The sequence below is a fragment of the Lentinus tigrinus genome (genome assembly GCF_003813185.1).
Source record: "Lentinus tigrinus ALCF2SS1-7 unplaced genomic scaffold L226scaffold_28, whole genome shotgun sequence".
NCBI classification, from domain to species: Eukaryota; Fungi; Basidiomycota; class Agaricomycetes; order Polyporales; family Polyporaceae; genus Lentinus; species Lentinus tigrinus.
In genome coordinates this window covers 331,926-346,170 of record NW_027137937.1, presented here as the reverse complement: position 1 = coordinate 346,170, position 14,245 = coordinate 331,926, and the positions used below count along the sequence as shown (strand labels likewise).

At 54.4% G+C, this 14,245-nt stretch overlaps 2 protein-coding genes across 2 annotated transcripts; both read left to right on the top strand.

Moving 5' to 3' along the window:
- The first annotated feature begins 1,062 nt into the window (after positions 1-1,062).
- L226DRAFT_615415 (uncharacterized protein) lies at positions 1,063-2,521 on the top strand. Its single transcript, XM_067686767.1, has 3 exons — positions 1,063-1,116; positions 1,173-1,592; positions 1,659-2,521. The coding sequence occupies exons 2-3, from the start codon at positions 1,472-1,474 to the stop codon at positions 2,072-2,074; spliced, it is 537 nt and encodes a 178-aa protein (XP_067532241.1). The 5' UTR covers positions 1,063-1,116; positions 1,173-1,471; the 3' UTR covers positions 2,075-2,521.
- A 10,737-nt stretch (positions 2,522-13,258) lies between these two features.
- L226DRAFT_615414 (uncharacterized protein) lies at positions 13,259-13,900 on the top strand. Its single transcript, XM_067686766.1, has 3 exons — positions 13,259-13,416; positions 13,471-13,651; positions 13,707-13,900. Coding segments are annotated over exons 1-3 (276 nt in total). The 5' UTR covers positions 13,259-13,322; the 3' UTR covers positions 13,708-13,900.
- Positions 13,901-14,245: the final 345 nt, after the last annotated feature.

Here is a 14,245-nt window from a genome sequence, read left to right as displayed (position 1 = left end):
GTCGGCGTTACACTGCCCAGAATCATGGGCCCGATCATGGATTGCGGTCTGCGACATCAGTCATGGGAATGGTTGAGGAAATCTTAGCGACCTCTCAATCGGCGTCGGGCCACCAGCGCGAAGCTAAGTACATGTCCTTCGCCCGGACGCCTTGCCGTTTGGACAAGGGACCCTCATGTCATGTCAGCCTGTGCCATGAACTAGTCCCCCGGGGTTTGTTGGTCAAATTGCCGCTGCGAAATGATCCTGTGTTCGATTTGCTTCCCCATCCCAAGAGGTCACACAACGAAGTTTCGGTCATGCATATGGCCATGACTCCAGCCTGACGAGCAAAAGTGACGACGTGAGCGTTGAGATGAAGACCTCCAGACGTATGTTCGCACCTCACGAGTATGCCTGCATTCATAGTAGCTAGTCTGCGTGTTCCAGCACGCCGGCCTCTATTAAGCCTTCAGGGAACGAGGATTCACTCAGTGGGAGTCGCGACTCGCGACCGCGGCAGGCAGTAGCGCTAAATCTCGATGCGCTTCACTTAGCTAAGCCTCCGATTGTTGCTCGATCATGGAACTTCCTCCTCTCGCAGCCTTCGGATACTCTGGTAGTCTACAAGGTACGTATCATTTTCGTGGTCATGAGCCCATGAGCATAAGCGCACCGAGTTTAACCTATAGCTAATCACCGTTCACGACTTATGCGGAGAGGCGGGGTAGAATGTCGGCGATTCTGCAAACGGGAAACTTACCGTTATGACTGCACGCCATATATACCTGCCCTTCCTTGTCAGCGTCGCGGTCGTCGCCGCTTCGCTACTAGTATCCGTTGCTCCTGGTAGTATTGCGCACACGGTCAGCTTCCCATGAGTCCTCACCAGACCCTGAGGGACTGCAGTACTTTCCATCGGCACGCCCTACGCAGCAGAACTGCCGCGAGACTTCTCTTGGCTGCTGATCTAACATCGTCTTCATAGCTTCATGGTGGTTCGATCCTGTCTCTTAGCCATCTTCTTCTCTTGGCTTGCGCTGTTTCTCATGCATTCACCGTCTGCAAGCTCCCAAGGAAGGTCGCTCGACAGATATTTCCAAGTGACAACAAACGCAGACAGCGCCGTACAGACTGGTGAGTGGTCTTGGTTCAATACACAGATGACGTTTGATACTGATTGAGCGTTTGAGCCGTTCGCCGGAGCCTCGAGGCTTTGAGACGCCCTGCATGCGCTTCCACACTAAGGTTATGATAGAACGGGTCCTGAGATCTGCCTCGGATCGCAAGTGCACGGTCTTTTGTCCCGCCCTATATAACTCGTCCGTCCGTCTCTGCCATGCATAAGCCCCCCGGCCTTCACCTCACAGTATACTCAAGTCGCCCCGCGTGACCCTCGGGCACTACCACCTCCCCCTGCAATCTTGTCCTCCTTATCGCCATCGTCTGAGAGCTCTCCGACCTCTTGCACGCAGTGGTGCATCCATCCACCATGAGCTCGTCGTCTTCAGAGCCTTCAGCCACGACAACGACGGTCCCCCTTACCCCTGGAGGAGCAGACGAGGAGAACCATTTCACCCCGAAGCTAATGGTCTCTGTGGTGGGCTGTCTAGGTGCGTGCTCGATGCTTGTACACATCCCCGACGCCGCCTTACCCCCCCTCTTCCCAACCCTTTCAGTCGGCTTCATCTTCATATTCATCGGATTCCGGCTCGTGTCGCGCAGGAACTGGCGCACCGGCGGCAACTCCGACAGGCTTCCCCAATACACCCCGCGTCGCGGAGCCCCCGTCGTCGACAGGTCACGGTGCCGGCTTTGTCCCTTCAGCAGGCGCAAGACAAGCGAAGGATTGAGCATGTCCCGCATACCCATTCCCTCTCCGCCACCTACGTACGCGCATGCACTGTCCTCGCCCGCCTTCCCCACTACCACCGCAAGTGCCGCGCCGCCTCCTTTGTCTTGGCTGCCGGGCTCCGGCACTTTTGCCGCTCGAGCCGAGTCTGCGGATGCCACACCTTCCTTCCCACCGCCGGCATACTTCATCGCGATTCGACCTGGCTCTCCCATCGCTTCCCTCAATCGCGATCGCCGATGAGCCTTCCTTCTCGTCGATGCTAACCCGGCCTTCATCGACATCCTCTGCCCGTCGTTCTTGTCTGTTTGTCCCGCTGTCATGCTTGTCGCACATGAATCTGATCTGCTGCTCATACTGTACTCTATCTACGTCGAAGTGCTCTTGTCCTGCTATGTAACTGTTGGAAATACGTCACCATGCTACAGTATCTGCCCTGTTTCGCGCTTTGCTCCTGCTGACGTCTCTGGCTGTGTGTACTGTTATCTGGACTTCTTGCTATACAGAGCACATTCATATCCTGAAGGATTTCCGAGGTCGACACTCAGAAGGACTGCAGATGTACGCTCGCCGCATCCGTAGTGGTCAGTTGGCCAGACGGACGGTCATGGTCCTGATGATGTGCCACTAATCACAACCCAGGTGGCGGATCTGCCGGCTCTGCCTCGGGGACTATGATCTCTTCTATGGAAAATTCGATTTTGCACGGCCTCTGCTTCCACAGAACAATCAATCTCGCGTGGTCTCGGGCTGCGGTCGCAGAGACGGGCGCACCCGACGTCAATCTGCAATATACCTTCTCTCCGCGTGCGAGTCGGACCATAATATTGAGGCGCTAGTACTGGAGACCCGAAACATGGTCCTCGCCATAAGAAGTTCAATGACGGTGAACCACAGAAGTCCGATGACGGTAACGCACTAGCATCGGGACGTGTTGAGCTCGAGCCAGAGGCACGAGTGTCCGAACGGCAAACCTTGGGTCCGGGTGAATGTTGTCTGGAGCCAATGGGAAGCAGGCGGAGAAGTTAACAGCGTGGCGTCGGAGAGGGCGTCGACTTCTGCGTTAGTCTTGACGTACAGCGGCGTGTGTTCTGGACGCTGTCGGCCTATTAACAGGGCGTCTCGATCAAAGATCGCACTCCGAGAGAACATCTGTCTCACAGCCGGTACACATAACTGCCTCCGGTTCTCAGGTTACCCGGTAGCGTGGGTACATGCCTGGCGTTGCCGTGTTACGTGACCGCGGAGATTCTCAAAAAGCCATGTCTAGCAGCTGCGACTAGGTATTACTGGATCTGTTGAACTGCACCCGAAAAGAGCGGCACAAACTCTGTTGTCACGAACCGGGTAATTCACTGACACACACTTGTTTCAGTTACAGTCAGTCGGACCAGGGTCCTTCTGACGACCTTACCACTGGGCGTTCAGTACAGAGTCCCGGATATGGAAAGTCCAGCGTGCGGTGATCGGGGTCGCAACCTCGGTGATCGACCCAAGCCCGCCTAAGTTGCTGCTGATGCAGTCAAGTCTCTCTCTCATCGTCCACCACGACGGGCCCTACATGCGCCTGCAGTAATACCTTCCGACGAGAAGGAACGCCGGAGGACTCAGACTGAAACAATGATATGATCTCGTGCCCTCAATGGCACATATCAGCAACTGGGATGACGCGGGGACTGCATGATCTGCGTCCCCGGACTGGTAAGTCTTGCAAGCTGGTATTTGCTCACTTCGATCTTATTATGGTACGGAAGGTTCCGGGGTACATTCCACAACGTCCGATCGAAGCGCGAGCGTCGGTACAGGTCATATGAAGGCCGTGCTAGGTCCACGGTGCGCCGCTCGGAATGAGTCCATCACGGTGCCCTATAGACACCGAAGGCTCGTTAAATGGACACATCGGAGCATGTCCCAGGGCACTCAGAAGACACGTTCCGCCTCATACTAGCGCAGGTGCCTCAGGGTCCTCCCGAGTTCCAGAAGATAGATTTGCACCTGCGGACATCTAAAGCTGTTCTTCAAAAATAAACCACGAGTAGTAGGACTCGGAGCCTCATTAGGGCTCAGTCGGATCTGCATCTGCGGATCTTGAAGTTGCATTCTTTGGACAGCGCGCACCCTCCCAGCATCCGGTTCTCCTCATAGCCTACTGTCATCCTGATCATACTCATCGCCTCCATCGGTTTCTGCACTTAACTGCTGGTAATTTACTCCCCATCAGGTGTTACTCGCCGGGTTTTATGTTTGCAACGCCACTGTCAACTATCCGCGTTGCTTGCGCTTTCGTTGACTGATTAATTCCACGAAGAAACTCTTCGGCCTCGCAGTTTACTGGAATGGAAGTGATCTACAAAAGAATAGTTATCTGATGTTGATGGAACTCACTCACGTTGTAGCCCGCAGCGGCATGAGGATCATGTTAGTTGCGGATATGTATGACCCCGAAGCCCGACATAGGTGTTCAGTATGAATTCCATATAAGGTTCGGGAGTCGGGCGGGGTATGGGGTCTTGGTGGCCGGGGTCCCGGTGACAAGTCGACAACGCTTACGCGCTGCCTCTCTCATTTCCCGAAAGCTCTCCTCCGCCAGTATGAGGGATACAGAACCTGGATTACGCTTGCTTCCGGTCAGTGTCTCAGACCTCCGCCCCTCCAGGAATGATACCGGTCATTCCAGGTAGTACCAGGCAGGTAAGTCTATATCAAGAGGGCAGTCGGAAGCTGTATCAATTGAATACAAGTAGCAGTGCGTTCCGTCGAGAGGCTTTCCAAGCACCGCAGTCCAGAATCTCTGATGCAGCCAGTGACAACCTTGTGCACTTCCGGCGCGCTGAGCGGTGCTACAAGCATGATAGCTGGGGAGATAAGCCCCACACCATTCAGTTCTCATGTCGTACTCGCCCGTGGTCGTAATCTTGCATCCTCGGGCTCTGTAGGCGTCCCGTCAAGCGACTTCTGAAGCCCGACAGTCTGGAGACAAGGAACGAATAGTATATTTTTGACGCCCGCTCTCTGTTTCACAGCGTCTGATACTGCAGAGATTGATTCTCATTCAGCCGCAGGAGTCCCACTGACTTACGCATGCTTCGAACCTTCGATCGCAATTCCTCTGTGATACCCTGAGGACCGCCGACAAGAAGCGCTACACGCAGATCGCTAAGCCTGATCTCGCACACGTTCACACGTATGTTTCTCACGCGCATTGCCCATTGCTGCATCAGAAGTCCCCAAAACTGCTGAGCGCACTGAGCGCGCTGAGCATGCTGGGGGCGCTGAAGACAGAGCCTCTGACTTGCACCAGTCACCAAGCGCGAACGGCTGAAGCGAATCGTCTGAAATTTGGCACACGCACCTTATATCATCTCTTCTACCAGACTCCCAACTCGTTAGTTCATAGCTGTAGTTTGTCGCTCGCTATGGGTCGCCCAAATGCACCCAGATTCCGGGAATCCTGGCCTCATGTGAGCTGTTGTATTGGGATCTATGTCATAAGAATAGATCTGAGCATACCTATAGGTCAATAAAATTGATGTATTTACCTGAAGTGCCTGCTGGACAGATGCTGTCGACAGAGTGAACGTGAAGGTATGTTTCGGAGCCTCTGGCGCTTATTGCTGCTGGCCTGCGGAAATGCTGGCTACGCTGTGGAGCGCTGGGGGCGCTGCCTCAGCGCGCACAGCAATTTTGGGAACTTCTGATGTGCCATCTGCAAGTCAAAGTGCGCGCGTTGTTGCCGAACCGAGCCTGGCGTTCAGTATGAATACCGCATATGGTAAGCTGGCTTCGGGCCGTGGCGGCCGCGGCGACACTACGAAATCAGCGTCGCTGGCGGAGCCCTCACCCTCAGGCCTCAGGCCTCTATCACCTCCCGATCCAGTTCGGAGCTCAATATTGTGTTCGGTCCGTGTATCCTGGACGGGAGAAGAGAGGCGGTGCGTCATTAATCAACACACATTCCCAGCGGAGTAGTTGGAACTTGGAGCTATCTAGCACGAGGTACGTAAATGAATAGAAGTAGGAGTCAGGATCGTTAACCTTCCTTTAGCAATGCAGATGGTGGGGGGAGCTCGCATTGCAATCATACATTCCGAGTAGCAGGGTGCAAGGGCACGGTTTGGTGGACCAGTAAGCCCGATGGTGCCTCGGGCCCCCTGGAAGCGCAGGGTCCAGGGACTTTCTCTGTCAATGGGCGATGCGAGGGTGTAATTGGCCTTGTACAGCTGGTGAGCGCCGGCAACAACCACCGCTCAACTGACGAGTGCTCCTAATAAGGTGACGAGGTTTCTTTCACGGTGTGATAGTAGGGGTCATGAGAATACATCTGGACCCTGGAATGATACACGTGTCCCAGTCGAAACAATAGTTATACCTTCTACTGGAGGCTCCTCGGCTCCATACCAGGACATCCTGGGGGTCGCGACGCCGTTGCAGAAATTGCTTCGTAGTAGTCTCTTTTACGTACTACCCCGGCGGTCATTTCCTCGTGTAGGTTGATCGTTCCACCGGTACCTGAGTTCGATACAGAGCTGTTGACCGGTGATACAATCTGGACATGCAACAGATCAAAGGGGCGTCAGTGCGATTTGATCAGAATCACACATTTCGGTGACAAACCTTGTAAGGAGCAGCGACGTACATCGTCAGTGACTCGGACGGATGAGGGTGCGGAACGCACAACGTGGTCGTCTAACGGCAACACAGTTCACTTTAGTGTTGCGATTGACAGCATCTTAACCTACCCAGACTGGAAGTGCAGGCTTGAGAACGTGCGGCTGAGACTGGGCATAGCGTTTGCAGTCAACGTTGGAGACCCCGTTTGAAGCACTTGATGTATCAAACACCCTGCGGAAGTCTGCACGCATCATGTAAACACCGTCGGCGTCGTATTGCAAGCACAAGCCCGAGGTCCCCGATCCCGCAGCCGCTACGTTCGGAATGTACGAACAAGCGCACCTATGCTCGAAGCGCTTGAGTTCCTAATGGCATTCCTGCGGTGTCTGCGGGGGTGATGCCGCCAGGAATCAGCATGACGGCAGAAATTGGTGACATCGTCGGAGGCGCGCGTCGGCGCGCGCAGGTGCTGGTTGGCCCTTGAGATCGCGCTTCCTGACCGCTCAGACTCTACTGTCACTCTTGTGGCGTCATATTTGGGTTCTCCATACTCGTGGTGACCGTGATGAGCCCTATATAGCCACAATCAGTACAATGTCGTCGGCAAGGAGTGTGGTAATCGAAGCGATCAACACACCTGCGGCCTTTGGAGTACCGGTACGAGATGCCGGTGCCAGCTTGAAGCCACCGTGTCCTGAGTCCCGACGAAGTGGTGAGAGACTGCGAGTCGTCCAAATGCTGATGCCGCCCATTGAACTCAATCTTGTATCTGAAGCTAGAACATAGGTATTCGGTAGATCTAGGACCGCAGAAGCGGACTGTAAAGATTCAGATTGTGTCACGTCATGGGGTCGAGAACTTGGAATACTAACCGGACCTTTTAGTATGTCCCCCTGATGAGGCTGAAAATTAGGAGCACAGTCACTGGGCGCAATATGACGTGTCGTAGACGCTTCTGAATGGCAGTACACAGAATTTATAGTAGCAATCGAGGGTCCAACGACGTTGCAGAGTTGCCTTCGAACAGGGGTCGCACTTGGAGAAGTGAAGTAAAGATTCACTATCAATTCAAGTTGAGTACCGGCGGGGTCGCGGTCGGCGCACGAAGGCACTTACATGATTATGCTGCGCCCGGAGATAATACTCAAGATCCCATAGATTTTGTTGATATGAAATACCATGTCTTACCTGTGAAGCTCCTAGGGTGGGGAGTAAATCGCAATATCAGAATCTGGGGTCCGGGGTCAAGGATTATGTATATTACGGATTTCTCGGGGCGTTATCTCCGCCCGCAGCTTCGAAGACCTTCAATGAATGTGTGCGCCGCACTAGAACCTAGTACCAGTGCGCAACTGTTGGATATGTGGCGTTGACAAGGCAGTACGGCATAGACTCCGAGGATCTTGGTTCGTGACATGGTGTCCGAGTCGGACCGGGCGAGGCTCTGACAGTGTCAGCTGAAGCTCCGCGCTCAAACGCGCGAGGCCCAGGCAGTGTTCACAGATAGTTGAGCCTTCAGAGTCTGCGGAAGAGGAAGAGGCCGCCAGTGAATGAAGTGGATCGAGAAGTTTGGTTTCATGTAAAGCCAAGTTGGCTTCGGCGCTAGCAGTTGCCGGGGCTACCGGCCCGGGCACCATGGTAACTTGGAGGCGACTTGGACCATATCGATTCTTGGCATCTGACCACGAACATGCTGCTCTGCATCTGCCTTGTTCGACTCCAAGCAGTACTGGGAACATTTTCATGTCACATCAAGTGGGTTTTTGCATAGGTGGACGACTAAGAACGCCGTGACGTGCCACGTCCCTCGGCCTCGACCGCTGAAAATGTCGAAGATCCGACTACCGTCTTGAAAGTCTTGGTCATCTGTGGACAGAAGTCAGCCAATGATTCCTTTCTTCCATGCTTGTGGCCTCTAAACGGAACTGCTACCTGTCGATCGGTCTCCTCTTACAGGATAGGCAAATCGCACATTCCGAGTGAGTAGACCGTCAGTGGCAGTCACATGAGCGGATGTTGCCTTCTGTCCCGACATCCTAACAAGTGATCTATACAGATTGAATCGTTTCCTTGTGCCTGAACATGACACCGACCTTACATTGCTAATGAGAATACTTGGCCATGGACCAGGCCCCCATGTCCCGTCAATTTGCACAGCCTTGCAATGCCATTTCTCTATGAGGTGCGTGTCCCCACTTGCCGTTCGTTGGCACTTGTGCGCTGATTATAACAGAGCCGTTCTATCAGCTGCGCGAACGATTATGCCACCGCATGAACTGCCAAGTACATGGAGGAGAAGCCCGGAACTGCACACCCCCGAATTGTTCCTATGCGGTACAGTCGCCTGCTTGGATTTCCTTTACCTCCTACGCACAACACATGATGTGATATTGCACATACCTCTCCTAGGAAACCCACGAGCGTGACGCTCGAGTTCTAAGCCCGGCTCCAGTCATTCGGAACAGGCCCGCTGCGCCTGAGGAAGGTACCCCGTTCCAATTGTCTGGTCGTCGATGTTCTCCAACTCACCTTCATGCCGAAATCTCCGTCAGTGATCTGTTTTGTCGCTCGTAATCCACACGGTCGTCCATATATGGCGCCATACCTCCGATAGCATGGTTGTGGCATGGAGGACTCCCCCGCCGGCATTGTTGGATGGACTAAGCCACATCAGTTTTGATTACAGGTGAGGCCATACTTGGGTACAGATTAGAAGACCAGAGTTACTCATATCCTTCATATCCTACAACGCAGCCGAGATGCCGAGCTGTCATTTGCCTCATGCCGCTATCGTCTTGGCGAACCTACGGCAGCATAGCTGCTAGCCTAGGAGTGCAGGTAGGTGTTTTACCCACCGCGAACCTTGTTCGGAAGACATTCGAGGTGCATCCTATACGGTAATCGAATTAAGGTGCTGAGTCGTCAAACACAAGGGATGTGTCAAGCGTGGTTCCTTCCTAGGACATGCCACTGATGTTGCTCCATATTAGGATCGGTCGCTCGGACCTCGCGATAGCAGTTAAGAATGTCGGACTCGGCGCCTTCACAGGTTCATGACCACCGGCCGGAGTTCGGAGTCGTATCGACACGGGGTGGTTCTGCAGGTCTCACACGCCACACGCACCGTTCCAAGCCAAGTCACGGCGCCAGAAGCTGCATGAGCGGTCAATCAAGTAGTGTACGGGCTGCGTACAAATAGCTGCCTTCCCGAGTCATGACTATGTCCTCACCTCCTCTCCCGCCCCCCACCCCTTCGGGACGTACAACTCCACGACACACGCCTGTACCCTCTCTTCCCTCGCTTGTTTATTTTACTTGCCCTATACGTGAGTCCACCATTCCTTGTCGCCATGCTTGACCAAGACTGACCTTAGTGTCACTATTAGGTTTCTAGTCATGGCTCCCCTTACAACCTCGAGCTCTTCCTCGAGCACGAACGGCGGTTTATCAGAACGGGACGTTTCCTTAATCGTTGCCGCTTGCTGTGAGTTGTTATGAGTCACCTCCTTTTGTGTCACTCGCTCATAATATCATGTCCTTCTCTGCTTTGTACGCTTATGCACAGTCATATTTATGAGCGCATTCGCGCTCATGGGTTGCGTATATAGCAAGAGGATGAGGGTCCTTCGCTCATGCACTGTGCGGCGACCTGCGGAGCCTCTCTCGCCCGCTCTCGCATCCAGCCGCCGGCGCAGCGGCGCTAGTTCTCCCACCAGCACCCTTTCCTACACGTTCAGCCGTCTTACCGACTCTTCCAAGAAAGGGACCAAGGATGATATCTCCATGTACTCACGCGAGACCATCCATACCCCACCTCCGACGTATCGCCCACATACCCGCCCCCTGTCATACGAGACCCATGTCCCAGTCACATCCACCAATCACTTCCCGGTCCAGAACAATCGCACCCTCATCCCCCAAAACTGGCCCATCGCTTTCAAGCTTGCGGGTGGGAGACCCTGCAACGGCAACAGCACCTCACCTGTCGCTGACCTCTCCCCGGGGAACTCCCCCGCCGCTTTCGCCGATCGCTGAGCACACACCTGTGGTAACTCCCAATACGCCTCCTGCCAATATTCTCTCTACGTAGTCCGCTCGTCCCACTGCACCATAGTTGGGGACCATCCACCGACGTTCCGATCGCGGTAGCCATGGAGCCCATATGGAGCCCATAATGGATGCTCGCAGTGCCCGTCGCTTGCGCTGGTTTATCTGTTCGGATGCTCCTCTCCCTTTCCCAGCCCACGCCGGGCTATCTGCCTCCCTGCCCGTCTTCGCCTCTACACGTACCTGTCTTGTCCACCTTCCGCAACTCTGCGGATCCCATCAGTTTCACGCGTCCTCATGTTCCGTGTCATTTATTTGTGCAGTGAGCACCGCTTCCGCATGTTGTACTATTAGGGTGCCGAATTGTAAGCTTCATCATGAAGGGAGATCCGAGGTCGGTTTGAGGGAGGGCAAGATTGTCGTGGCGTGTGGCAAGGTGTGACGGGCGTGCTCATCTCCCACAAGCCTCGAAGACCTTCTCCGGGCATCGGAACAGGTACCGGACCGTAATGGTTGGGCGTCCATCGACATGATCCCATTCTCAATTGATCATCGAATTCGATGGGCGGTATCGCCATGAGGCCAGAGAAGGCCTCGTCACCGGCACACAAGGGAAATGAGGCCGCAAGCGTGACCAAGAGAATGCCCAGAGAAGCATTAATGACGATCATATCAATGCCGATTGTGCTCGGAGGACTCGGGGGCATGAACGCGCTGCGAGGGCGGAGTCTTGAGCCATTACCGAGCCGCCGAAAGTCCTCAGCCGGCGCGGTTGACAGATTTTGAATGCAATCATACCTAGCCATGATAATATCCCGATATGCTCTCGGTGAACAGACATTGGCCCTGAAACACCCGCATCAGCGCCCTTAACAGCACAGAAGTATAGCACCTGTGGTGTTGCACTTCGATGGGCACTTAACCACGGCTCGACACTGAAGCCTTCAACCGCTTCAGGTGTTGGGCGAGACTCTCAGGTGAGCTACTGAGGGGCCGGTACCAACGACGACCTATCAACGAGCCTCAGTCGGGAAAGCTTTGTATCGCACTGTCTGTGCTGCTGTCGATACAGCTCTCGCCACGTCTGGCGGCTCGCTGTATTTGTCTCAAAAAAGAATAGCTTCATGGGCGCCGAACATAACAGTAATGGATATTTGTGCACAGATACCGCCGAATGAAGCCAACTGATGACTTTCCATTGTGCACCAGGCGGCTCATCCCTGCTGGATGTATTTAACGCAGATACCTCTCACGACCACAAGCCACATACCTAGGAAAGTGTAGACGCCAACGAATAAATATCGAGAGGACAGGATGAAATCCTTATGAAACGCACCCAGAAGGCCTTCAGCCACTCCCTCTTTGCGGCATGAGAACATCGAGACCCGCGCGAGTCGCTTCCAGAATATCCAGTACTAGGCCTGGTATAGGAATGAAACATCTTGCTACAAATATCGCGGACGCGAATAGATCCATATGGGGTCCCGCTGTGGTTGGTGACCACGATGCCGTCCATGACAGCGTCAGTTGTGTTCTTGACGCGATATGGCCGACATCCAGATATCTAGCCAAGAGTTATCATAGAGGAAGGACGTGCAAGTGCAGAGATGGCCGCATACCTTCACGCTTTGAGACGACCAAGTCGCCGCCGTGTGTCCGAACGGATGGATGATCGTCCGGCGGATCTACCTGTCCTCTATCCTCTCGGAGTCGCGCCGTCCGGATGGCCTCTGTCTGTCTGGCAACAGAAGTCTGACGGCAGGTATCAACTGCCAGTTGCGGGTCATGCGGAGTAATGGGATCATACTATTTTGCACATTGTGCTAAGCTTCTTGCAGGTTACACCGAGGTCGGGCGGCGCAGGTTCGAAATAAAAGGGCGATCGAGTCGCTCAGATGCCATGCGGATAGTCACCAGAGTCATCTGACTGTGCGCGGTACCCACTTGAGTCCTCCATCCCTCCGCTGCTATCGGGGGTTCAGATGCAGGCTCCATCTGAAACGCACGAAGGGTGTCCTCTGTAGTAGTAGCTTCCAGTACTCATGCATGCGTACATGCCAGCGGTTCCGGCTGGTACCCGGTTGCTAGGTCAACGAAGACGATTGCAGAGTCACAGTCCGCCAAGTAAGTCGAAGGTGACTCGCCGGTTGCGTATCGAAGTTCACCACTGCTGTGCAATCTGGCCATCTTCACGAGCACCCACAATTTACAAGGGAGGGACCGAGAAACACGCAGAGGCCCCGAAGGATGCGCGGAGTCATGTTCCACGTGCTACTGAACACCCGCGAGTGAGTCGATCCGAATCCGAGTCCGATTACCCCGGGTGATCGGACTCACCATCAATATGGATATTCAGCATGGCGTGAAACTGCAAACCCCGGTGAATAGGCCCAGACCAGAGCCTGCGCACTGCATATGCGCAGAGTGCCGCAGTTGTCACAAGTGGATACACCAACATCGCGACCACAATTCTCAGAGCGCCGCAGTCACCATCGCTGCGGGACGGGCGCTTATCGCGTCGACGGTGCCGACATAGTTGGAGTAGTATTGTTTGCTAGCAGAAAGATGGCATTCCAGGATTGAGTTAGCAGGTGTGGAGAGATGGCGAACATGGGACTCACGAGCGCACGATGTTTGTGTCATCGTGATCGATACTTGGCACGCAGCCGCCGGGTGCGACCATAGTCCATCGCCGGACCTACAGCTGTATTGAAGAGGGTATAAGAACGGAGGAGTTTCAGAGGAAGAGAGCAGGCTACTCTCACTCACACCTCTCTCGCAAGCACTCGAAATCACCCCTTACATCCTCACAGACCCTCACTCTCTCCTCGCCATGAGCACCAACGCGAACAACGCGACAGCTCCGACACCGAGCGCCACCACGAAGTCTAGCACTCCGACTTCGCAGGCCAAGGGCGCCGATGATAGTCAGTGACCATCTGCTGGGTTCACCGTACTGTACTCATCGGTTTGGTGAATAGCCAAGTCCATCGCGTCGGAGACCTCGACGCTCTACGAGGCCAAAGACAACAAGAAGGCCGACACCACGAAGGACACCAAGAAGAAGGCGGACGCACTCGGCGCATCCTCCACGGCCTTCGCTAAGAAGGCTAAGGAGCAGGGCTGGGCCGCTCCGACTGCCACCCGTCCTTCCTTCGGCTGGTGAGTGCGGGATGGGTCGTGGAGAGTCGCAGGATCCTGACGTATAGGCGTGCAGAGGTGTTTCGACACTGTTGATAGACCCAGGGATGGCCATAGCCAGCGTCGCGGGTACCGATGCCGTCGTGTGCCTGTCAAGCATGCGAAGCTGGTGGACTATGTCCGAAATGAGTGTGAATGGACCTCGTTGATTTCCGATCCGTATTCTATTGTACTCAGTTGAGGAGGTTTTCCGAATCAGAAAAGTGGATGAGATGCGTTCGTGTGATCAGCAAGACGACAGGTTCTGAGGAAAGGTGGAACCCACATGTAGATGCTAAGATTCTAATGTGGTCAGCAGGAGCTAGTGCGATAACCGGAACTCTCACCGTTATTCAGCAACCGCTTGATGCATAGACAGAGACCGGAGGCGGAGGGCCGCAGAATCGGAGCTGTGCTTTCCAGGCCATAACCCTCTGCCCGACGCCCTTGACCCTGCTGTTGAGGTTGCTAGTTCTCGGTGCGTCGGGAACGCGCCGTCCAGTGCGTCCGACGAGGAGGCTATCGTCGTTGCAATAAACCACATTTGCCTCGTGGTGAGGTTTGTCATATGCTGAA